A 27,338-nucleotide genomic window follows, 5' to 3' on the forward strand; every position below is an offset into this window, starting at 1 on the left:
AGTTCCTTCTACTCAAAATTTTCTGGTCTTGGCATTGAACAAGTACATACACAACAGTTTCATTGCTCTGCACACATTTGGGACAAGTACATTCAATGGAACTCCTATGTCTGTAGAGTTTGTCTCAAACTGATGGCATCCTTTGGTAGCACTGGTTGTCCAAGAAGTTTTGGAAATTATCCATAGTAATCCCCAATTGGAAAGTCCTCTGAAACAGACTCACCAGTTTGCTTTTGGTGTTACCCAGAATCTCCTTTAGAACTTTGTCACTAATCCCTTAGATTCTCATGTTAAAATGCACAGGCCTTAACTCTGACAATGCAACTTTCATGTTTCACCTTGAAAAAATGGTCAAAGGCATGCTTGCCATTAGCATGTTGGTTGTGATGCCTTTACTAATTGCCTCTTCTAGATCGCTAGCTCATTCTCCCTCTGAACTATTTCTGTTGCTAGCTTTTTGCTAAACATATCAATTCTGCTTTAATCACACTCTTCAGGATGCTCCATCACCAGCTTCATTAATTACAGCTTAACGAGTACATAGATCTGATTCCTGTAGCTTTTGCATGCTGGTAGGAATGCACTCAACTTCCAATGAACAATTCCCTGTCTAGAGTCTTATCTAAATCAACTGAGTAAATCACAAATTTGTGGTCTGTGTAGCCAACCAGCTTGAACTGTGGACATTCGATGCCATCCCTGCCCCCTGCCACAACAAATACTTTATCTAGATATGATCTGGATGACCCACTGTGGTTGATCCATATCCATACTGTCACATCAAGGAAATCTAGCTGGTACCTATCAAAACGTTGGAAACAGTGCAAGTTTTTGAGACTTCTGCACCTCTTTCTCCTATGTGTTAACTCTTCCACAGTCATTATATACATCTAGAGACAATTCCACTCACCACTTATACTAAAGGGCAAGATGTTCCAAGGAAACTTTCTAGATGCCTGAAGAAATTAGGCCGATTTGTTCTGGTCTGAGCATAGATGGCCACCAGTCTGAAGGGTCCACTTTCCCTGCCATTCATGTCCAGGATCACCAAATTACCATTCAGGTTCAGGAAGATTCTTCGTATTTCAAGGTTCAAGGATTTCCAGAACAGCACTGCTACCCCACCACTCAAACTCAACAAACGCAGGATAGGAAAATTTTGTAAGCATTGGAAATGGGTGTCAGGTTGTGTGGTGCTCCAGAAATCTTTGTCTCACTAATGGCTGACACATCTATATCCAGCGACTTGAATTCATTGAGCAAGCGACCCTGCTTCCAAACTAAATCCAGGCCCTGAATGTTTACACAACATATTCTAAGTGTAGCCTTTTAGGCAAGAGACACCGACCCCCTTATTCCTTATTCCTGCCAACATTACCACCACACCGTACTCCCACAACTGTTCCCACCACTGTACTCTCATCACCACATCCACCGGCTTTATTCTCCTCCACTCCCAGCTGTCATCAACATCATTGTTCGACCGTGGTCAAGACAATGGAATTTACCATGCTACGCCAGACTTCACGGTCCATCATGGCATTATGGAGGTCCTGTTGCTGGATGCCTGTATCCCTGGAGATTACATCAGGGTAGGAGAGTGCGCGCCCTCTGGTATTGCGAGTAGATGGCTTCCAGAGGAGAAGAGGAGAAATTACCTCGTTTTCAGCTCTACCACAATGTCCAGCAAACTGGACTCTCCTACCTTCACAAGAGATGACACAGGTGCTAGTTTCCCATATATTTGTACTTTGGTTGGATGACGCTTCCACGAGAGATTTTGAGCTCTCATAAGGAGGCGAGTGTAGGTTCCATCCAACGCCTCTCAGCTTCTTTGATAACGTCCAGGTTTCTGCGTCATATAGTAGAATTGGTTCGACTGTGGCTGTTCTCATCATTAACATCAGTGATCCATAAATTTACACCATTTTTAATAAATTTTCTCCACTAAAGTTACCTAGACATTTTTTGGAGAGAAAAAAAGGATTAGAACCTTTGAATGTCTCTCCTAATCAGGCTGGGCACAGTTATCTTTCCCTATCGTCTATATTTAAAGGAGAAATGTTATTAAAAATGTCAACAAACTTGTTTGAGGCAGGAAGATTGTTATGGAGCAGCTGTGATAGCCATGAATGCAGTTAATAAGGAACTAAAGTAGATATAAGTAACACACACACACACACACACACACACACACACACACACACACACACACACACACATATATATATATATATATATAAATATAAATAATGGCGGCGAGCTGGCAAAACGTTAGCACGCCGGGCGAAATGCGTAGCCGTATTTCGTCTGTCATTACGTTGTGAGTTCAAATTCCGCCGAGGCCGACTTTGCCTTTCATCCTTTCGGGGGGTTGATAAATAAAGTACCAGTTATGCACTGGAGTCGATGTAAACGACTTAATCCCTTTGTCTGTCCTTGTTTGTCCCCTCTATGTTTAGCCCCTTGTGGGCAATAAAGAAATATATATATATATATATATAGAACTCATTTAAAATTTTGGCCTTGTCAGTATGGAAGAAAGTCATCATCATTGTTGTTGTTGTTGTTGTTGTTGCATCATTGTCATTTCATCACCATCATCATCATCGTCATTTAACATTCACATTCCTATGCTGGTACAAGTCTAGTGGAATTTTTTTGAGGCATGCTTTTCTGTTGTTGGGTACCCTTCTTGTCACTAACCCTCACCTGTTTTCCATGCAGCGTAAGATTTTCCCATGATTCTCAGCAAACTGGAAAAGGACGACGTTGGTTGTATGATGGTTACGCTCATTTACAACCATCGCATGAAGTCAAGACAAAGATACATACAAATACACACACATACACGTATGCACATATATATATGCATGCACACACACACAAACATATACATGAATATAACTGCCTTTCGGATGTACAAATTTAATATACACCAGTAATGACATTCTCACTGCTATTGCCTTCTCTGTATATTGCATAAATGTAAATTTTTTCCCCAAATAAATTCCACTTCATATTCGAGGTTCTCATGAAGCTATAGGATTGTTATTCAGGCACTCAACAACAAGTCCACAAAACCTTATAGCAGAAACAGCTACAAGCTAATGAACTTCATAACATAACCATCGTTTTCCTGTGTCATATCTTTTTCTTAACATAAATATATGATTTGTATATATTTATAATATATATACAAATATATGTGGTAAGTAGCTTGCTTACCAACCACACGGTTCCGGGTTCAGTCCCACTGCGTGGCACCTCGGGAAAGTGTCTTCTACTATAGCCTTGGGCCGACCAAAGCCTTGTGAGTGGATTTGGTAGACAGAAACTGAAAGAAGCCTGTCGTGTATATATATATATATATATATATATATATATATATTATATATATATATATATATGTATATATATGTGTGTGTGTGTGTGTGTGTCTGTGTTGTCCCCCCAACATTGCTTGACAACCGATGCTAGTATGTTTACGTCCCCGTTACTTAGCGGTTCGGCAGAAGAGACCGATAGAATAAGTACTAGGCTTACAAAGAATAAGTCCTGGGGTCGATTTGCTCGACTAAAAGGCGGTGCTCCAGCATGGCCGCAGTCAAATGACTGAAACAAGTAAAAGAGTATATGGGCATCTTTCAGTTTAATGTCTATCATATCCGCTTAAGAGGTTTTGGACGACCTGGGGCTATAACAGAAGACACTTATTCAAAGCATTGCACAGTAGAGACCTGAGACCACCTGGTTGTGAAGCAAACTTCTTAACCACCCAGCCATACCTGCATCTATGTTAGAAATTAGGAATACCAAATTAATTACGTAGTAATTATAAGTATCATTTTCAATTTATGTTCACAGGTAACTACATAGTGCCACCTCCAATTCCTCCATCACGTAGCAAAAAGAGTGCGCACAAACCAAGGGAGCAGAAAAAATTCACTTCAGAAGCAAATGTAAGTTTGTTTATGATTGTTGTTGTTGTTGTTGTAGTTATGCCTTTTGTCCTTTTAGGGACCATAAAATAAGTACAGCAGAGCACTGGGGTCTGACATAATCAATAAACCCCTCTTTACATATTATCGTATAACAATGAAACAAAACACTGTGTGTGTTGTGTGTATATATATATATATATATATATATATATATATATATATATATATTATAATATTCAAAATAAGCAACAAGAATGACTCCGGTAATTTGGTACGATCGTTTCGTACTACATCATTTTATTAAATGTTGTAAGTATTACAACAGTTTTAAAATGCTGAGCACTCATCAGCCAATTATAGAGGTTCTCCATTAATACAAAAATTTTCACTTGATATATGAAATTTTTGTATTGATGGAAAACCTCTATAATTGGCTGATGAGTGCTCAGCATTTAAAACCGTTGTAATACTTAAAACATTTAATAAAATGATGTAGTACGAAATGATTGTACCAAATTACCGGAGTCATTCTTGACGGTAACTCGAACTTTCCAGTGTATGTAAAGGGTTGATCAGAATCAATTTAATATGCAATTTATCTCCAAATTGGAAACACACTCACGGAAAATGACAAACAAAATCATTATTGTTTATATTATTTTCATTTCTTCTCAGAGCAGAAAATTTTCCAAAGATCCTAATAAAGGCCCTGAAATTTATCACAAGCAATGTCTAAACTGAGACCAGTTACACCTGGTAAGAAAGATGAAGGTTGGTATATATTTCTTTCAATTTCCTATAAAAGTGCTATCGAGTTTATATTATCTACAGATATTTTCTCTCAGCTTAACCATCAAGCTTGTCACCTTGCCCCAGGTTTTTCTGGTGGTCCCTGAGATCTTAACCGCAAACCTCATTAAAATACACACCTGTTACCGTTTTTTATTCTTTTAGTCTGGTACCAAACTCCTTGGTTTTCAGACATCTCATTGCATAACTGTGACATCATCCTAATATCCAGACACTGTTTTTCTTGGAACTAAATAGCTCTTAACCCTTTTGATACCAAAATGCCCGAGACTGCTGTGGTCCGTGATACAAACACCTTGTTTTAAAGAGGTCTAAATTAAAACCTTCCATCAAAGTACCAGCTTAGTGAAGGTGCATGGCTCAGTGGTTAGATCGTTCAAGCTTACAATCATGAGGTTGTGTTTGAATCCCAGACCGGGCTGCGTGTTGTGTTCTTGAGCAAGACACTTTACTTCACGTTGCTCCAGTTCACTCAGCTGTAGAAATGAGTTGCGACATCACTGGTGCCAAGCTGTATCAGCCCCTTTGCCTTTCCCTTGGATAACACTGGTGGTGTGGAGAGGGGAGGATGGTATTATGCATGGCTACTGCTGTCTTCCATAAACAACCTTGCGCAGACTTGTACCTGGGAGGGTTACTTTCTAGGTGCAATCCTACAGTCAGGCATGACCGAAGCAGGTCCAACCTATATATATATATAGGGAAAGGCAACAGCTGATACAGCTTGGCACCTGTGATGTTGCAACTCATTTCTACAGCCGAGTTAACAGGAGCAACATGAAATAAAGTGTCTTGCTCAAGAACACAACACGCAGCCCGGTCCAGGATTCGAACTTACAACCTCATATACCAGCTTAATGATGACAAAGTTATTTTTTGTGCCAAACTCTTCATTATTTTCAAATGTAACACTGGAGTAAGGCTGCTGTGCATTTTATCCAATTCTGCCTGTTTGCTGTCTTAATCTTGTAAATAATGATAAACAGCGATATTTAAATGTATTAATATTTCCTTTCAAAACAAAAAAAATTAATTTGAATATATAACCCTTTAGCATTGTAACTTACCATAGGCGCAGGAGTGGCTGTGTGGTAAGTAGCTTGCTAACCAACCACATGGTTCCGGGTTCAGTCCTACTGCGTGGCATCTTGGCAAAGTGTCTTCTGCTATAGCTCCGGGCCGACCAATGCTTTGTGAGTGGATTTGGTAGACCGGAAACTGAAAGAAGCCTGTCGTATATATGTATATATATGTGTCTGTTTGTGTGTCTGTGTTTGTCCCCCTAGCATGCTTGACAAACCGGTGCTGGGTTGTGTTTATGTCCCCGTCACTTAGCGGCGGTTCAGCAAAAGAGACCAACTAGAATAAGTACTGGGCTTACAAAGAATAAGTTCTCGGGTCAATTTGCTCGACTAAGGGAGGTGCTCAATGCATGGCCCAAGTCAAATGACTGAAACAAGTAAAAGAGTATATCTGGCCAAAATAATCTACATGTTTTATCTTTAACCCTTTACCCTTGTTACCAAACCGTGCTGTGAAACCAGCTCTGGCTCTGAGTACAATGTCTGTTTTCATGAGTTTTGAATTGAAATCTTTCACCAAACTTGGTTGTCACAATTTATGTTCCTAAAACTAGCTTAATGATAACCAAATTATTTTACTAAATTCTTTGTTATATTTGAAGTAATTGAAAGAAACACAGAGCATTTCAAAATACAGTAACGAAAGGGTTAAATTGGCTAGATCCAACCTTTCACACGTCTAACCTCTAAGTATATTGTTCCTTTAAAAGAACACCATCTTATTATTGAAACTGCAAAGCTACAAGCTAAGGCATGACTATGTGATAAATAAACCATTACATTTGATTAAGAAATCTTAATGCTAAAGGTTTTAACCATTTAGCATTTAAACCAGCTATATCCAGACCAAATGTTCTACCCTATTTTTTATGAAAACTGGACGGATTCGGCCTCTCACTCATAATAATAAAATAATAAGTGAAATTATTGTATACAGTGCTCAGGTGCACACAACTTGTCAAAAATGCATATAAGTATATGCAGTAATGTACAAATGTCTGGGAAGTGAAACAGTGTATGAGTCAGATACATGCTTGAGTGGGTATGGAGGGGAGGAAAAATCAGGTGTAGTGTTGACAAATCTCAGGAAGCATGGAATAGTCTTGAAGGATGCAGTGCTCCGACAACTAACAACTGATGCCGGCAGTTTGTTCATGCTTCAGCAACTTTCAGCATGAAAAAATGTTTCTGAAAGTCATGGGAGCTGTGCTGCTCTTTCTCTGACTTTGTAAACATGTCATGAGTGTAGACAGGTGGAGTTGAAAAGGTTGATCGAGTTATTGTTTGTAAGATGCGTAATAATTTTATGGGTTGTCTGACTAAGTCAGCTGTATATATATATATATATATATATATATATATATATATATATACTCTTTTACTCTTTTACTTGTTTCAGTCATTTGACTGCGGTCATGCTGGAGCACCACCTTTAATCGAACAACTCGACCCCGGGACTTATTCTTTTGTAAGCCCAGTACTTATTCTATCGGTCTCTTTTGCTGAACCGCTAAGTGACGGGGACGTAAACACACCAGCATCGGTTGTCAAGCAATGCTAGGGGGACAAACACAGACACACAAACACACACACGCATATATATACATATATACGATGGGCTTCTTTCAGTTTCCGTCTACCAAATCCACTCACAAGGCTTTGGTCGGCCTGAGGCTATAGTAGAAGACACTTGCCCATGATGCCACGCAGTGGGACTGAACCTGGAACCATGTTTTGGTTAGCAAGCTACTTACCACACAGCCACTCCTGCGCCTATATATATGCATAAATGTAATTCTTTTCGTAAATAAATTGCACTTCATATTCAAGGCTCTGATGAAGCTATAAGTTGTTACTCCATCACTCAACCACGAGTCCCCTGAATCTTATAGCAGAAACAGTTGTAAGCTAATGGACTTCATAAGATGATCATTTACTGCTTTGCCTTTTTATTTTCTTATGACTTGTAAAATATATAATTTCATTAATTCTTATCAAATTTTGTTAATTACTTCTTTACTTTGTTTTATTCTTTTGTTTCTGTTTTCAGAGAAACTGTCCACATCTCCAGCCTTGTCCCCACGTACGTATGTCCCTACTTCAATCAGTTATTGTTCTAATCTTTGATGAACAAAGGTGCTATCATGTGATACCATTAATACCTAGATAACAGGAGATATGTATGATATCAGAGATGTAGTTTTTTCTATAACATTTAAAAAACATTTTGCTACTATTTAAATGTTTACACTATATACCATGTCGACTTGTATGCTTGGTCATACAGTATATGTATACCCCAAGCCTTAAGTTAATTTGTGCTATAATAAAGAATCTTAATAAGTCAAAAGAAGGAAATGAAATGGAAGAGATGAGTTACAAAATAATTACCCTTATCTAAATCTGGATATACCAATCTGTATACATACTTTAGATTAATTTTATTCTAGGTGTAGGAGTGGCTGTCTGGTAAGTAGCTTGCTTACGAACCACATGGTTCTGGGTTCAGTCCCACTGCATGGCATCTTGGGCAAGTGTCTTCTACTATAATCTCAGGCCGACTAAAACCTTGTGAGTGGATTTGGTAGACAGAAACTGAAAGAAGCCCGTCGTATATATGTATATATATATATGTATGTGTGTGTGTGTATATGTTTGTGTCTGTGTCTGTCCCCCAACATCGCTTGACAACTGATGCTGGTGTGTTTACGTCCCCGTCACTTATTGGTTCGGCAAAAGAGACCGATAGAATAAGTACTAGGCTTACAAAGAATAAGTTCTGGGGTCGATTTGCTTGACTAAAGGTGGTGCTCCAGCATGGCTACAGTCAAATGACTGAAACAAGTAAAAGAGTATTTATGGAAGGAGTCCTTTCTTTCATCCCTGACATAGGTGTTGGCTTTCTCATTGGTAATGCTTTTCCTAAATAAATTGCACTTCATATTCAAGGCTCTGATGAAGCTATAAGTTGTTACTCCATCACTCAACCACGAGTCTCCTGAATCTTATAGCAGAAACAGTTGTAAGCTAATGGACTTCATAAGATGATCATTTACTGCTTTGCCTTTTTATTTTCTTATGACTTGTAAAATATATAATTTCATTAATTCTTATCAAATTTTGTTAATTACTTCTTTACTTTGTTTTATTCTTTTGTTTCTGTTTTCAGAGAAACTGTCCACATCTCCAGCCCTGCCCCCACGTACGTATGTCCCTACTTCAATCAGTTATTGTTCTAATCTTTGATGAACAATGGTACTATCATGTGAGACCATTAATACTTAGATAACAGGAGATATGTATGATATCAGAGATGTAGTTTTTTCTATAACATTTATAAAAATTTTGCTAATATTTGAATGTTTACACTATATACCATGTCGACTTGTATGCTTGAACATACAATATATGTATACCCCAAACCTTAAGTTTATTTGTGCTATAATAAAAACTCTTAATAAGTCAAAAGAAGGAAGTGAAATGGAAGAGATAAGTTACAAAATGATTAGCCTTATCTAAATCTTTACACATACTTTAAAATTAATCTTATTCTGTTTATGGAAGGAGACCTTGACTTTCATCTCTGACTCACTTGTATTCACAATGGTTGTAGATTAAATGTTCAGTGAGTTACAACAAATGAGGATATAATGCTGTGAAGATAGAAACAAGTGATATTTCTCAATGTGATAAAAAGCAAAATGATTAAACCTTTAGCATTCAGATCATTCTGTCAAATGTTAAGCTTATTTATTTACTTCATTTGGAATTAATCATGCATTTTCTTGTGTCTCCAAAATTTTGATGATGTCATTACCATCATCATCATTTAGTGTCTGCTCTTCATGATGTTATGGGTTAGACCAGGGGTCCTCGACCAATTTTTATCTATGGACCCCTTTGATTGTTATTTTATTCTGATGTTCTCCCATAGACATTCAATGCTTAAAATCTAGTTTTATAGAAACTTCTTTCGAAATTCCTATTTCGTTTTTCACACATTAACTCGTGTAAGTCGAACTATGGAAAACATTAGAGAAAGAAACCTATCTCTTTCTTGCAATACCCACCAACACAAACATCTAAATCAAAATTTTTCATGAGGCCTCAAAATAGTATTGTGGATCCCCAATTTATTATTTTGTTGTGTAGACCCCATAAAATCTTATATGGACTCTCAGGGGCCATACAGACCTCAGTCAAGAACCATTGGGTTAGCTGGTTTGACTGAAACTGATAAGCTGGAGAACTGTACCATGTTCCAATCTGATTTGGCTTGGTTTCTATGGCTGAATGTCCTTCCTAATGCCAATCACTCCAAGAGTTTAGTGGGTGCCTTTTACGTATCACTAGCACCAGCCACAACTGCAATTTCACTTGGCTTGATGAGTTTTCTCAAGCACAGCAAATCACCAAAGGTCCTGATCACTTGTCATCGCCTCCGTAAGACCGAAATTTTTAGAATGACATTAGATAGAATATTTTGGGCAAATATGGTCGGTTTAAATGCTAAAAGGTTGAGGTATTGTTGTAAGGAAATTTGAGTGTGTGCCAATATGAATATGTTGGCATGAGAATGTTTTATGCCATATTGTATTTCATTCCCCCACCCTGAACTGATATTTCCCATCGTACTTCACCTTCATCTCTTATTACATTCACCTTTACCTCCATTTCTAACCATCTCTTATTCTCCGCTCATGCTCATATAGCCCACCCACCCACTCTCCTTTTCCCCCTCCCCTGTCTATATCTTGCCTTGCACACTGAGGGGTTGCTATGATACTCCATCACTACCAACCCATTTTCTTCCCAGCTATTCCTACCCACCCATTATATAATGCAGGGTAGCCATCTATCATCTTTGTAATAAAGCATCTGTAGTTGTTTATAATTTTAACCTTTAAAGGTATTTTTTAATATGCTGGCCATTGCTAAAATTTTTTTTCGAAAAAATTTTATCCTACATTAAATATAAATTTAATAGTGTTCACTTCCGGACTCTTTCACTCTGTGAGATCCTCAGTTCGAATCGCACGTGTCTTGAATGGGCTGGAGTATTTCTGTTTTGGATTTATTTGGGGTACTTAATTGTGCTCATGACTTAGTGTTTTGCTTCTTCCATGGGTATGAGTAAGTATCTCATTTATTTCTTTTGCCACATTTATCACTGACGAAGGGAGGGTTCTTATGAACTAACCCTGAAATCGGTCCGATATGGTAATAATGGAATTTTTTGGAAATTTCTGTCAGCCTTTTTTTCGAGTAGCGTGCGTATTGTAAAAAATTATATGGTTATGGACAATATGTCCAATTTTCGGCATATGTGGCATTAGAAATTTTTTCGTTTGCCCTTATTTATAAGTTGTTTATAATTTTAACCTTTAAAGGTATTTTTTAATATGCTGGCCATTGATAAAATTTTCTTTCAGAAAAATTTTAACCTACATTAAATATATATATATATATATATCATTATCATCATTGTTTAATGTCTGCTTACAATACTGGCATGGGTTGGACAGTTTTACAAGAGCCAACCAGGTAGAAGACTACCCCAGGCTACTGTGTCTATTTTGGCATGGTTTTTACAGCTGGATGCCCTTCCAACTGTCAACCACTTCACAATGTGGACTGGATGCATTTTAAGTGGCACCAGCACCAGAAAGGTCACCAACTAACTTGCAAGGCAAGAGGGGAAGGGGCATTGGAAGAGGTGATCTTGTGTCAGATGATGAAAGGTGAGAGTGTGATGGAGAGACAGAAACAGTGTCTTGCTAAAGAGGAGGAGGTGATCATGTATCAGATTATGAAAGGTTAGAGCAGTGGTTTTCAACCAGGGTTCTGCCAGTACAGTCCAGGGGTTCCGCAAGAAGTTACAAAACTGCTAAAATCGGCAGTAATTTTAAATTCTCCTCTGCAGGTATGTGTGCATAAAACTATTAAATTATTGCACAGGGGTTCCCCGAGCCAGGGAATGCTTCCTTGGGGTTCCGCTCCAGCAAAAAGTTTGAAAAGCACTGGGTTAGAGTGTGACAGAAAGTGTATATTTATATGTCTATTAGTGTATATCAGGGTAAATCTTTCTGCAGTGATAAGAATTTTTTTCTTTTGTCTGATCTCCATTTATCTCATGGTTGTAGGAAATTTCACCGTAAGCAGTTTTACTGTAGGAAAAATTCACTGTAAAAAAAAAATAAATAAATTGCAAAAGAAAAAATTACAATGGTAACTTCATCAACAAACCTACTAACTGGAAAAAAGTCATTTCTTTATAATGAGTTTTCTTATTTTTAGTGTGACTCTTTTATGACAAAACTTCTTACGGCAAATTTTCCCATGGCAAATTTTTTACAGTGGATTCCCACAGAAAATTGCTTACGGAGAATTTTCCAGACACGTTCACCTACTAAGTCAGACACAAACTGATAACTTAGTGTTTTGTCAATAACCTACTTGGTATGAATGTACTTGACTTTATATACCTCATCACCGTAGTTACAAATTAAGTTACATCCTTTTGAGTTAACAAATTTGTTTGTTTTGTTTTTTTTATGGCTTTTTAGCAATTATTTTTTTCTGTTATTTTTCTAAGCAAGATACTATAGCAACTTGCACACACACACACACACACACACACATTTTAAACTGTTGAACCAAATTCCAAAGAAACGACCAACTTTCTGATGGGCAAACCTTGACTCCTCATCACACCTAAAACCACTGGCCCCTATCTCCAATTCTTCTATTTGTATTGCAATGATTCCTGATGCTCTGAAATAACATGCTTCCCCTACTAAGACTAACCAAGACTAACCATTATACTCTATGTTAAAAAATTATTGATTCTTTATCTTGCATTTTGTGAACTAATAGCACTATTGATTACAGGTTTTCAATGGATCAATCACTGATCCAATACATTTGTGACAGCAAGACACTAACAAGGGTGGAGTTGGTAGTTTACTTCTGTTTGGTGCCTGATGCCAAAAATCAAAGAAGTTACATGGGAGATGGGATTGAAAAGACTAAACACAAAGACTTAACGTTTTCATTAAACCCTTTGATTTTTTTTTGCACTTCCTCTTGAAAAGGAAGTAAAGGTGGGGTGGGGGCTGGAAAATGGCAATGATATAATAATGAATTTATTTATGCAGTGCTCAGGTGCTGTACTACAACTCATCAGAAAAAGTAACCAAAACTGCATGAACGGTACGTAGAATATGCACAGGAAGTAAACAATGAATGAGTCGTTTAGAAAACAAAAAAGGACAAAAAAAAAAAAGAACAGGTGTACTGTTGGTGATGATGGTGATGATGATGATGATGATGATGACAAAGACAGCAGCACCAACAAAAGCAACTTCAGTGATTGATTCTCAGAAAGGCAAGAGGCCAGAAATAAGTGGCAGGGAGAGTAACAGTCAATTAGATCACCCTCAGTATGTGACTGGTACATTATTTATTTACTCTGAAAGAATGAAGGGCAAAGTTGATCTTGGTAGGCTGTAATTTTAAATATGCTAAATATTTTGTTGGACATTGTAAAGATTTGACCAATCTAATACAGTGGTGGTGGTGGTGGTGGTGGCAGTAGTAGTGGTAGTAGTAACGGCAGCAGCATAGTTGTAGTAGTAGTAGTAGTAGTAGTAACAGCAGCAGCATAGTAGTAGTAGTAGTAACAGCAGCAGCAGCAGCCGTTCAAGGATTTTGACCTGGAGATTTCCATTTCCAGCAACTTCGAGGGGCCACCTCCCAGTGGTGTTGGGCGTCAACAAAGAGCCCTCGACTACAACAAGACGACCAAAGTTTTTTTTTTCTTCCAAGGTCTGGTGTCTCCCGCCCCTAAGCCCTAGACCATCACCTAATCACCCTTACCCGCCTTGTTGCTTAACAACAACAGCAGCAGCAGTAGCAGTAGTAGTTGTAGTAATAGTAGTAGTGCTCTCTCCAAGCAAATTCGTTACAAAGTAGATGAGAATGGTGAAAATAGAAAGGAGACCAGTTGAGAAAAAGACAGAGAGAATTTGCCGTCCTTGATGAGGATAATATTGAACTTGTGAGATTCCTTCATTGACACTAGGTGGAAGTTCTTCATCAGAAACCCTGTATCATCATTTATTCGTAATATTGTGCAATACGTTTTTACCTCGTTTGATTTTTGTCGCTTGATATTTGTGTAACCCTCCACACTTGGTGCGTTTGTGGCGAATAAAAGAAACCATCATCACCACCACCACCTACCTCCACTATTACTGTGGCCACCACTACCATAAAGCACTGCCTCCTAACCTCACCACCCATCACCACCACCATCACCATTGTCCTCCTACGTCTCCCCAAGTTGCTCAGGTCATCAACATCAGTTTACACTTATTTCTTTCATAATTTTCTCCACCAAAATTTAGACATTTTTGGAGAGAGAACAGAGGATTAAAAACATTTGGATGTTTCTCTTAATGAGGGGAGGCACAGTTATTTTTTTCCTATTGTCTATATCTAAAGGCTAAATGTTGTTTTAAAAAAACATCAACAAATTTGTTTTTTGATTCAGGAAGACTGGAAGATTGTTAGGAAGCAGCTATGATAGCCATGAATGCAGTTAATAAGGAACTAAAGTAGTTATAAGTAACACATATACATAGAACCTATTTAAATTTCCATCACCAGTCTGGAACCCCTATCTTGCCCAGGATATTAATCATCTGGAAACCGTTCAGTGACGTGCAACAAAGAGTATACCCTCCATCAGGCATTTGCCTTATTCTGAATGCCTTACTTCCCTGGGCATGGACACATTGAAACTCCAATGTCTGGCAGCTGACTTGGCAGACACCCATAAAATTATTAACCATCTTACAAACAATAACTCTGAGCACCTTTTCAAACTCCACCCGTCGGCATATTTACAAAGTCAGAAAACAGCACAGCTCCCATGACTTTCGGAAACATTTTTTCACGCTAAGAGTTTCTGAAGCATGGAACAAACTGCCAGCATCAGTTGTTTGTTGTCGGAGCACTGCATCCTTCAAAACTTCCATGCTTCCTGAGATTCGCCAAAACTACACCTGATTTTCTCCCCTCCATACACACACAAGCATGTATCTGACTCATACACTGTTCACTTCCCAGACATTTGTACATTACTGCATATGCTTTATACGCACTTTCTGACAAGTTGTGGTGCACCTGAGCACTGTATACAATAATTTCATTATTATTATTAAAATTTTGGCCCTGTTACTATGGAAGAGATTCATCATCATCATTGTTGTTGTTGTCGTCATCACTGCCGCCATCATCATCATCATCATTTAACGTTCTTGCTTCCATGCTGGCATGAGTCAGATGGAATTTTTGTGGGCATGAATTTCTACAGCTGGGTGCCTTTCCTGACACCAACCCTCACTTGTCTCCAAGCGATGTAATATTTCCTCATGTTTCTCAGGGCAAACTGGAAAAGAACTACATCGCTTGTATAAAGGTGACATCTCATAATGTCAGCCATCTAACATTATGTCAAGATCAGAGTCAAAAAAGGTAAAAAAGGTAAAGACCCCTTTTGGTCAGGAATGATCATGGGACTACACCTAAAAAGTTCCCGTCTGAGGCACAAGTCTGGGCAAGGTTGTTTATGGAAGACCAGCAGCTGCCCACACATATCAACCACTCCATGCCACTGATGTTATCCAAGGGAAAGGCAAAGGCCAATACAACTTGGCATCAGTGACATTGCAACTCATTTCTACAGCTAACATGAATTAAAGTGTCTTGCTCAAGAACACAACACTCGGCTCAGTCTGAGAATCAAACTCACCACCACATGATTGTGAGCCTGACACTTTAACCACTGAGCTATGTGCCTTCACATAAAAGCACTGCCTATCAAGACAAGAGTATACACCAATATGCGATGGGCTTCTTTCAGTTACCATCTATCATATCCACTTAAGTGGAGGCACGTGGCTTAGAGTGCTGGTCTCATGATTGCAGGATTGTGGTTTCTGTTCCTGGACAAGGCAATGCGTTGTGTTCTTGAGCAAAACACTTCATTTCATGTTGCTCCAGTCCACTCAGCTGGCAAAAATGAGTAATCCTGCTATGGACCAGCACCCCATATGGAAACTTGGAAACCAGGCTTTATGAGTTGGTATGACTCGAGAAGGTAACTTTACCTTTTCATATCCACTTAAGATACTGTAGACAACTTGAAGCTACAACAGAAGATGCTTATCCAATGTGTTACACAGTGAGACTGAACCTGAGACCACCTGTTTGGGAAGTAAACTTCTTAACCACACAGCCATGCCTGCATCAATGTAAGAAATTATGAATTTTAAATTAATTATGTAATAATTAAAATTATCATTTTCAATTTATGTTCACAGGTAACAACATAATACCACCTCCAATTCCTCCAATACGTAAAAAAGATAGCCAGCACATAACGAGGGAACAGAATAAATTTAGTTCAGAGGCAAATGTAAGTTTATTTATGGTTGTTGTAGTTTTTGTTCAGCCCTGGTCAGCTCTGATAGAGAAGATTAAGGACCAAAGATATTCCAGCCATGACTGCTTCACCTTTTTCTGTACCCAGGATTTGAGTATTTAATACATCCTTCCTTTTTCACGACAATCGGTTGTGATTTTGGACAATAGGGTGTGATTTTGTTTCTTATTTCTAGCACATCAAACAACCACATTATACTGTCCTCATCCAAATGCAGCACATGTTTTCACCGGTGCAGTCTTCTTTCTTGCGCACTACGCTTGATTCCTTTTATGCTCAGGTTTTCTTTCAGCATATTTATGCTACGTTGTTCATGTACGTTAACATTGCACATCAAACAAATCAAGCTCACTTTATTTCTTTCCAGTCTTCTCATGCCCTCTGCATTCAAGGCCCATGTCTCACTACCATGCAGCACTGCAGTTCTAACACAAGCCTCATACAATCTGCCGTTAACTTTTAGAGAAATCCTTTGTTGCCAACAGGCTCCAGTCTTGATCTGGCAGAGTTTCTACAGCTGGATGCACTTCCTAACACCAACCACTCCAAGAGTGCAGTGGGTGGTTTTATGTTCCACTAGCACGAGGGCCAATCAGGCGGTACTTGCCTTGACATGAAATTTCCCGGTTTCCATAGGATAGATATTGCCCACCGGTATGAGGTGTCGGTCCATAGCAGGATTACTCAGTTTTGCCAGCTGAGTGGGCTGGAGCAACATGAAATTTGTTCGGCCCTTTTCTTACTCTGGTTACAATTCTTTCAGAGGAACTACCTCCCTTGTTAATTACATTTCCAAGGTAACAAAAGCTTCCAACTACTTCTAGTGAGCCATCTGAGCGACTCAGAGAGTCTATTTCCTGAGTCTGCTTCCTGTATGCTCATAGTGTATCTACTGCTCCAGTACATCTATCACATACAAAGTTTATGTTCTCTGCGAGTCTGTCTGTGACTCCATCATGTCACTCCTTCTGGAATCTTTGTTAGCAGCTATATGTAATCAATAAGAATCAAAATGTATGAGTGGCTGTTCTCCCACTTTGTGGGCACACACGCACACACATAAATTGTTTATAATGAATGTGACACATGGTGTTGGTTAAAAAACCAACAGATATAGGTATGTATATATATATATATATATATATATATATATCTTTATTTATATATATATATATATATATATATATATGTATATGTAAGTGTGTGTGTATATGTTTGTGTGTCTGTGTTTGTCCTCCCAACATCGCTTGACAACCAGTGCTGGTGTGTTTACGTCCCCATAACTTATCGGTTCGGCAAAAGAGACCGATAGAATAAGTACTAGGCTTACAAAGAATAAGTCCTGGGGTCGATTTGCTCGACTAGAGGCAGTGCTCCAGCATGGCCACAGTCAAATGACTGAAACAAGTAAAGAAAAAGAAAAGAATATGTACTATAGCAATGAAACAAAAAATCTGTTGCCACACCAGTTTTATATATCATCAACATCATCATATAATGTCCGTTTTCCACGCTAGCATGGGTTGGACAGTTCAACCGGGGTCTGAGAAGCCAGGAGGCTGCACCAGGCTCCAGTCTGATCTGGCAGTGTTTCTACAGCTGGATGCCCTTCCTAACGCCAACCACTCCGTGAGTGTAGTGGGTGCTTTTTACGTGCCACTGGCACAGGGGCCAGATGAGGCTGGCAAACGGCCACGATCGGATGGTGCTTTTACATGTCACCGACACGGATACCAGTCAGGCGGCGCTGGCAACTAACACGTTTGGATGGTGCTTTTAACCTGTCACTGGCATGGGTATCTTAACTACAATTTCCATTTGATTTTCATTTTGATGTTGGTGTTAACGTACCTGACTCAACAGGTCTCCTCAAGAACAGCGGGTCACTCTATGATCCAAGGTTAGCACAGCAGGCCATCCTACGAGCCATGGACTCCCTTCATTTGTCGGGTCTTCAAAGTCACAGCATATCTCCAGAGGTCTCGGTCTTTCGTCATAGCCTCTGTGAGGCTCAACATACGAAGGTCATACTTGACCACCTCATCCTCGTATTTTTTTTACATACACGCACACATGCACATACATATTCACGCACACACACAGACACATAATTATGAGAGGAAAACACTAAGCATGAATTCAGTATTGCTTTTATTTCATCTGTTACACATGTTTCTGCAATTAATGTTTGATGATGGCAAATGATAAATGCAATTCATAAAGAACATTTGATCACACAGAGGCAAGGTGCCGCCAGTTTGATAATTTTGTCATGCACCTAACACAAGCATCTGTTTCCACTTTGTGTGTGTATATATGTATGTGTGTATATGCATGTCCTTTCTGTTTTAATCTTTTCATGTTTATACATACTGGAACATAAAAGTCAATGTGGAACTCTTAAGAAAACAGTAGCAGTCATACATCTGTTTCTACACACATATACTATCTATATACATAATTCAAAGTCAGAGGGTAAGAAAGTAAAACCTTTGTCTATATATGTATATATATATATATATGCCGGTGGCACATAAAAAGCACCATTTGAGCGTGATCATTACCAGCATCGCTTTACTGGCACTTGTGCCAGTGGCACATGAAAGACAACATTCAAGCGAGGTCGTTGTCAGTGCCACTGTTGTTTGTTCCTTCTCAAGCCATGCCTGGCTCATAAGGGCCGGTTTCCTTGGCGTATAGGTTCCCCACCTGGACGGGACGCCGGTCTGTCGCAGGTGAGCTCAAGATACAGGAGGAAAGAGAAAGAGAAAGTTGTGGCGAAAGAATCAGCAGACATTTCACCATTACCTTCTGCCGGAGCTGCATGGAGCTTAGGTGTTTCGCTCATAAACACACACATCGCCCGGCCTGAGATTCGAACCCGCGATCCCTCGACCGGGAGTCCGCTGCTCTAAACACTAGGCCATGTGCCTCCACTCAGTGCCGCTAGACTGGTTCCAGTGCAGGTGGCATGTAAAAAACACCATTTGAGCATGGCCGTTGCTAGTACCGCCTGACTGGCCCTCATGCCGGTGGCGCGTAAAGCACCTGCTACACTCTCGGAGTGGTTGGTGTTAGGAAGGGCATCCGGCTGTAGAAACTCTGCCAAATCAAGATTGGAGCCTGGTGCAGCCATCTGGTTCACCAGACCTCAGTCAAATCGTCCAACCCATGCCAGCATGGAAAGCGGACATTAAACAATGATGATGATGATGATGATGATGATATATATATTATAAAATAATGAAGGTAACTAAACGCAATATAAAACTAAAAAGGAAAAAATTCAATTGTCACTAATGGTGCAGGGTAGCACCTACATTGCTAGAAATAAAAGCTTTAAAACCCTTAAAGCTGCAAGGAAACACTTTCCATAGATTGACAGGGGAGACAATAGCGAGATCACTATACAAGTCTAGTTTTGTTTAAGATTAAAGCTCATCAGTGGTGACTATTCCATCGCTGGATGGTTTGGCTAAATCCTGACTGTCAGTGGTATATATATATATATATATCATCATCATCATCATCATCGTTTAACGTCCGTTCTCCATGCTAGCATGGGTTGGACGGTTCGACCGGGGTTCTGGGAAGCCAGAAGGCTGCACCAGGCTCCAGTCTAATCTGGCAATGTTTCTACAGCTGGATGCCCTTCCTAACATATATATATATATATGTATATATTGTCATCATCATAAATCTCTCTATATAAAGCTGAAGTTGTCTGTGTATGGCAGGTTTGGTAGCCTTCAACTAACACTATCTCCTCCGAGACCCTGCGGCACAAGTTGACCAAAATTGAGAGTATGATAGAAGAAGGTGTGCTCTTCCTTCAGTAGAAGAAAAAATTCAAATTGGACCATGTTAACACCAAAATTTATTTACATCAAAAAGGTGTTTTTTTTCTATGAAAATCCCTATTTTTTACGATTTTTTGACTGCTGTGTCGTCATTTTTCGGTGTATTTCAACCAGAAAAATGTTCACTTAAAGAGAGTAACAAGCTACATAATGCAAAATGTTTACTTTTCAAAAATTCCAATTCTAAAGAGTCGAAAAGAAAACAAGCCCAAGCAACGCTGGGCTATACTGCTAGTATGTATAGATAAATATTATATGTATGTATGCACGTGAAAGGATCAAAATAGAAAGGACACACTAATTTGTAGATGCAGAAAAAGACAGGCAGGTCATGACTGGAAAGCTGGAATTCCTTTAATTATAGGTTGTTGACTCAATCAGAGTGACCTAGGGCTAAACTACAATAACAATATTATAAATCAAATTAACTGAAAAGCATTGGAGTATCAAACTAAACTTATTTAGTTTCCATTCTTCAAGTGCCCGGTTCAAATTTTCCCTGGCTTCACTTGATTTTCCAGTGTAAAGGGTTGATCAGAATCAATTTAATTTGCAATTTATCTCCAAATTTGGGAAACTCATGGAAAGGGACAAAATCATTATCGTATATATTATTTTCATTTCTTCTCAGAGCAGACAATTTTCCAAAGATCCTAATAAAGCCCCTGAAAGTTTATCACAAGCATTCTCAAAACTGAGACCAGTTGCAACTAGTTGTAAGGAAGATGATGAAGGTTGGTAAATATTTCTTTCCAATTCCTATAAAAGTGCTATCAACTTTATATTATCCATGGATAATTTTTTCTCAGCTTAACGATCAAGCTTGTTACCTTGCCCCAGTTTTTTTTTTTTTTTTATGGAGGTTTCAACAAAACCAAAGGCCCCTGAGATCTTAACTGAAAACCTCAATTAATATATGCACCTGTTACCATTTTATATTTCTTTAATCTGGTACCGAACTCCTTGGTTTTCAGATGACCGATAGCATAACTGACATCATTCCAATACGCAGACACTGCTTTCGTCTTAGTTAAGTGCCTTTCTTAAGATATCTTTGACAACAACGGCTCCGATGTGAAAGAAAGGGGTGTGACAAAATAAGCAGAGCAGATGATGAAACATCTTGGAGTATTCTGGTCCATCTCTTTATGTTGAGACTTCAAATAAATTTAAATATTAATGAGATATTGAATTAGATATAATTGGTAGTTCCTTCTACTCAAAATTTTCTGGTCTTGGCATTGAACAAGTACATACACAACAGTTTCATTGCTCTGCACACATTTGGGACAAGTACATTCAATGGAACTCCTATGTCTGTAGAGTTTGTCTCAAACTGATGGCATCCTTTGGTAGCACTGGTTGTCCAAGAAGTTTTGGAAATTATCCATAGTAATCCCCAATTGGAAAGTCCTCTGAAACAGACTCACCAGTTTGCTTTTGGTGTTACCCAGAATCTCCTTTAGAACTTTGTCACTAATCCCTTATAGATTCTCATGTTAAAATGCACAGGCCTTAACTCTGACAATGCAACTTTCATGTTTCACCTTGAAAAAATGGTCAAAGGCATGCTTGCCATTAGCATGTTGGTTGTGATGCCTTTACTAATTGCCTCTTCTAGATCGCTAGCTCATTCTCCCTCTGAACTATTTCTGTTGCTAGCTTTTTGCTAAACATATCAATTCTGCTTTAATCACACTCTTCAGGATGCTCCATCACCAGCTTCATTAATTACAGCTTAACGAGTACATAGATCTGATTCCTGTAGCTTTTGCATGCTGGTAGGAATGCACTCAACTTCCAATGAACAATTCCCTGTCTAGAGTCTTATCTAAATCAACTGAGTAAATCACAAATTTGTGGTCTGTGTAGCCAACCAGCTTGAACTGTGGACATTCGATGCCATCCCTGCCCCCTGCCACAACAAATACTTTATCTAGATATGATCTGGATGACCCACTGTGGTTGATCCATATCCATACTGTCACATCAAGGAAATCTAGCTGGTACCTATCAAAACGTTGGAAACAGTGCAAGTTTTTGAGACTTCTGCACCTCTTTCTCCTATGTGTTAACTCTTCCACAGTCATTATATACATCTAGAAGACAATTCCACTCACCCACTTATACTAAAGGGCAAGATGTTCCAAGGAAACTTTCTAGATGCCTGAAGAAATTAGGCCGATTTGTTCTGGTCTGAGCATAGATGGCCACCAGTCTGAAGGGTCCACTTTCCCTGCCATTCATGTCCAGGATCACCAAATTACCATTCAGGTTCAGGAAGATTCTTCGTATTTCAAGGTTCAAGGATTTCCAGAACAGCACTGCTACCCCACCACTCAAACTCAACAAACCGCAGGATAGGAAAATTTTGTAAGCATTGGAAATGGGTGTCAGGTTGTGTGGTGCTCCAGAAATCTTTGTCTCACTAATGGCTGACACATCTATATCCAGCGACTTGAATTCATTGAGCAAGCGACCCTGCTTCCAAACTAAATCCAGGCCCTGAATGTTTACACAACATATTCTAAGTGTAGCCTTTTAGGCAAGAGACACCGACCCCCTTATTCCTTATTCCTGCCAACATTACCACCACACCGTACTCCCACAACTGTTCCCACCACTGTACTCTCATCACCACATCCACCGGCTTTATTCTCCTCCACTCCCAGCTGTCATCAACATCATTGTTCGACCGTGGTCAAGACAATGGAATTTACCATGCTACGCCAGACTTCACGGTCCATCATGGCATTATGGAGGTCCTGTTGCTGGATGCCTGTATCCCTGGAGATTACATCAGGGTAGGAGAGTGCGCGCCCTCTGGTATTGCGAGTAGATGGCTTCCAGAGGAGAAGAGGAGAAATTACCTCGTTTTCAGCTCTACCACAATGTCCAGCAAACTGGACTCTCCTACCTTTCACAAGAGATGACACAGGTGCTAGTTTCCCATATATTTGTACTTTGGTTGGATGACGCTTCCACGAGAGATTTTGAGCTCTCATAAGGAGGCGAGTGTAGGTTCCATCCAACCGCCTCTCAAGCTTCTTTGATAACGTCCAGGTTTCTGCGTCATATAGTAGAATTGGTTCGACTGTGGCTGTTCTCATCATTAACATCAGTGATCCATAAATTTACACCATTTTTTAATAAATTTTCTCCACTAAAGTTACCTAGACATTTTTGGAGAGAAAAAAAGGATTAGAACCTTTGAATGTCTCTCCTAATCAGGCTGGGCACAGTTATCTTTCCCTATCGTCTATATTTAAAGGAGAAATGTTATTAAAAATGTCAACAAACTTGTTTGAGGCAGGAAGATTGTTATGGAGCAGCTGTGATAGCCATGAATGCAGTTAATAAGGAACTAAAGTAGATATAAGTAACACACACACACACACACACACACACACACACACACACACACACACATATATATATATATATATAAATATAAATAATGGCGGCGAGCTGGCAGAAACGTTAGCACGCCGGGCGAAATGCGTAGCCGTATTTCGTCTGTCATTACGTTGTGAGTTCAAATTCCGCCGAGGCCGACTTTGCCTTTCATCCTTTCGGGGGGTTGATAAATAAAGTACCAGTTATGCACTGGAGTCGATGTAAACGACTTAATCCCTTTGTCTGTCCTTGTTTGTCCCCTCTATGTTTAGCCCCTTGTGGGCAATAAAGAAATATATATATATATATATATAGAACTCATTTAAAATTTTGGCCTTGTCAGTATGGAAGAAAGTCATCATCATTGTTGTTGTTGTTGTTGTTGCATCATTGTCATTTCATCACCATCATCATCATCGTCATTTAACATTCACATTCCTATGCTGGTACAAGTCTAGTGGAATTTTTTTGAGGCATGCTTTTCTGTTGTTGGGTACCCTTCTTGTCACTAACCCTCACCTGTTTTCCATGCAGCGTAAGATTTTCCCATGATTCTCAGCAAACTGGAAAAGGACGACGTTGGTTGTATGATGGTTACGCTCATTTACAACCATCGCATGAAGTCAAGACAAAGATACATACAAATACACACACATACACGTATGCACATATATATATGCATGCACACACACACAAACATATACATGAATATAACTGCCTTTCGGATGTACAAATTTTAATATACACCAGTAATGACATTCTCACTGCTATTGCCTTCTCTGTATATTGCATAAATGTAAATTTTTTTCCCCAAATAAATTCCACTTCATATTCGAGGTTCTCATGAAGCTATAGGATGTTATTCAGGCACTCAACAACAAGTCCACAAAACCTTATAGCAGAAACAGCTACAAGCTAATGAACTTCATAACATAACCATCGTTTTCCTGTGTCATATCTTTTTCTTAACATAAATATATGATTTGTATATATTTATATATATATATACAAATATATGTGGTAAGTAGCTTGCTTACCAACCACACGGTTCCGGGTTCAGTCCCACTGCGTGGCACCTCGGGAAAGTGTCTTCTACTATAGCCTTGGGCCGACCAAAGCCTTGTGAGTGGATTTGGTAGACAGAAACTGAAAGAAGCCTGTCGTGTATATATATATATATATATATATATATATATATATATATATATATATATATATGTATATATATATGTGTGTGTGTGTGTGTGTGTCTGTGTTTGTCCCCCCAACATTGCTTGACAACCGATGCTAGTATGTTTACGTCCCCGTTACTTAGCGGTTCGGCAGAAGAGACCGATAGAATAAGTACTAGGCTTACAAAGAATAAGTCCTGGGGTCGATTTGCTCGACTAAAAGGCGGTGCTCCAGCATGGCCGCAGTCAAATGACTGAAACAAGTAAAAGAGTATATGGGCATCTTTCAGTTTAATGTCTATCATATCCGCTTAAGAGGTTTTGGACGACCTGGGGCTATAACAGAAGACACTTATTCAAAGCATTGCACAGTAGAGACCTGAGACCACCTGGTTGTGAAGCAAACTTCTTAACCACCCAGCCATACCTGCATCTATGTTAGAAATTAGGAATACCAAATTAATTACGTAGTAATTATAAGTATCATTTTCAATTTATGTTCACAGGTAACTACATAGTGCCACCTCCAATTCCTCCATCACGTAGCAAAAAGAGTGCGCACAAACCAAGGGAGCAGAAAAAATTCACTTCAGAAGCAAATGTAAGTTTGTTTATGATTGTTGTTGTTGTTGTTGTAGTTATGCCTTTTGTCCTTTTAGGGGACCATAAAATAAGTACCAGCAGAGCACTGGGGTCTGACATAATCAATAAACCCTCTCTTACAATATTATCGTATAACAATGAAACAAAACACTGTGTGTGTGTGTGTATATATATATATATATATATATATATATATATATATATATATATATATATATATTCAAAATAAGCAACAAGAATGACTCCGGTAATTTGGTACGATCGTTTCGTACTACATCATTTTATTAAATGTTGTAAGTATTACAACAGTTTTAAAATGCTGAGCACTCATCAGCCAATTATAGAGGTTCTCCATTAATACAAAAATTTTCACTTGATATGAAAATTTTTGTATTGATGGAAAACCTCTATAATTGGCTGATGAGTGCTCAGCATTTTAAAACCGTTGTAATACTTAAAACATTTAATAAAATGATGTAGTACGAAATGATTGTACCAAATTACCGGAGTCATTCTTGACGGTAACTCGAACTTTCCAGTGTAAAGGGTTGATCAGAATCAATTTAATATGCAATTTATCTCCAAATTTGGAACACACTCACGGAAAATGACAAAATCATTATTGTTTATATTATTTTCATTTCTTCTCAGAGCAGAAAATTTTCCAAAGATCCTAATAAAGGCCCTGAAAATTTATCACAAGCAATGTCTAAACTGAGACCAGTTACACCTGGTAAGAAAGATGAAGGTTGGTATATATTTCTTTCAATTTCCTATAAAAGTGCTATCGAGTTTATATTATCTACAGATAATTTTCTCTCAGCTTAACCATCAAGCTTGTCACCTTGCCCCAGGTTTTTCTGGTGGTCCCTGAGATCTTAACCGCAAACCTCAATTAAAATACACACCTGTTACCGTTTTTTATTCTTTTAGTCTGGTACCAAACTCCTTGGTTTTCAGACATCTCATTGCATAACTGTGACATCATCCTAATATCCAGACACTGTTTTCTTTGGAACTAAATAGCTCTTAACCCTTTTGATACCAAAATGCCCGAGACTGCTGTGGTCCGTGATACAAACACCTTGTTTTAAAGAGGTCTAAATTAAAACCTTCCATCAAAGTACCAGCTTAGTGAAGGTGCATGGCTCAGTGGTTAGATCGTCAAGCTTACAATCATGAGGTTGTGAGTTTGAATCCCAGACCGGGCTGCGTGTTGTGTTCTTGAGCAAGACACTTTACTTCACGTTGCTCCAGTTCACTCAGCTGTAGAAATGAGTTGCGACATCACTGGTGCCAAGCTGTATCAGCCCCTTTGCCTTTCCCTTGGATAACACTGGTGGTGTGGAGAGGGGAGGATGGTATGCATGGGCTACTGCTGGTCTTCCATAAACAACCTTGCGCAGACTTGTACCTGGGAGGGTTACTTTCTAGGTGCAATCCTACAGTCAGGCATGACCGAAGCAGGTCCAACCTATATATATATATAGGGAAAGGCAACAGCTGATACAGCTTGGCACCTGTGATGTTGCAACTCATTTCTACAGCCGAGTTAACAGGAGCAACATGAAATAAAGTGTCTTGCTCAAGAACACAACACGCAGCCCGGTCCAGGATTCGAACTTACAACCTCATATACCAGCTTAATGATGACAAAGTTATTTTTGTGCCAAACTCTTCATTATTTTCAAATGTAACACTGGAGTAAAGGCTGCTGTGCATTTTATCCAATTCTGCCTGTTTGCTGTCTTAATCTTGTAAATAATGATAAACAGCGATATTTAAATGTTATTAATATTTCCTTTTCAAAACAAAAAAAATTAATTTGAAATATATAACCCTTTAGCATTGTAACTTACCATAGGCGCAGGAGTGGCTGTGTGGTAAGTAGCTTGCTAACCAACCACATGGTTCCGGGTTCAGTCCTACTGCGTGGCATCTTGGGCAAGTGTCTTCTGCTA

The 27,338-nt window shown here is 38.9% G+C and overlaps 1 protein-coding gene across 3 annotated transcripts in view; it reads left to right on the plus strand.

The window, feature by feature from the left end:
• The window catches only part of LOC115223094 (B-cell linker protein-like), a 114,051-nt gene that overhangs the window by 60,628 nt on the left and 26,085 nt on the right, over positions 1 to 27,338 (plus strand). The window contains exons 1-6 of one of the 3 annotated variants that reach the window (XM_029793508.2): positions 7,781 to 7,919; positions 9,006 to 9,038; positions 16,225 to 16,319; positions 20,838 to 20,940; positions 25,281 to 25,375; positions 26,029 to 26,125. In XM_029793508.2, coding sequence (XP_029649368.2) covers positions 7,796 to 7,919; positions 9,006 to 9,038; positions 16,225 to 16,319; positions 20,838 to 20,940; positions 25,281 to 25,375; positions 26,029 to 26,125 — 547 coding nt within the window. In that variant the 5' untranslated portion in view covers positions 7,781 to 7,795. Of the gene's footprint in view, positions 1 to 3,867; positions 3,963 to 7,780; positions 7,920 to 9,005; positions 9,039 to 16,224; positions 16,320 to 20,837; positions 20,941 to 25,280; positions 25,376 to 26,028; positions 26,126 to 27,338 lie in introns of those variants that run through there. The other 2 variants (XM_036512330.1, XM_036512331.1) reach the window with 2 other exon arrangements.

Source organism: Octopus sinensis, linkage group LG22 (genome assembly GCF_006345805.1).
Source record: "Octopus sinensis linkage group LG22, ASM634580v1, whole genome shotgun sequence".
NCBI classification, from domain to species: domain Eukaryota; kingdom Metazoa; phylum Mollusca; class Cephalopoda; order Octopoda; family Octopodidae; genus Octopus; species Octopus sinensis.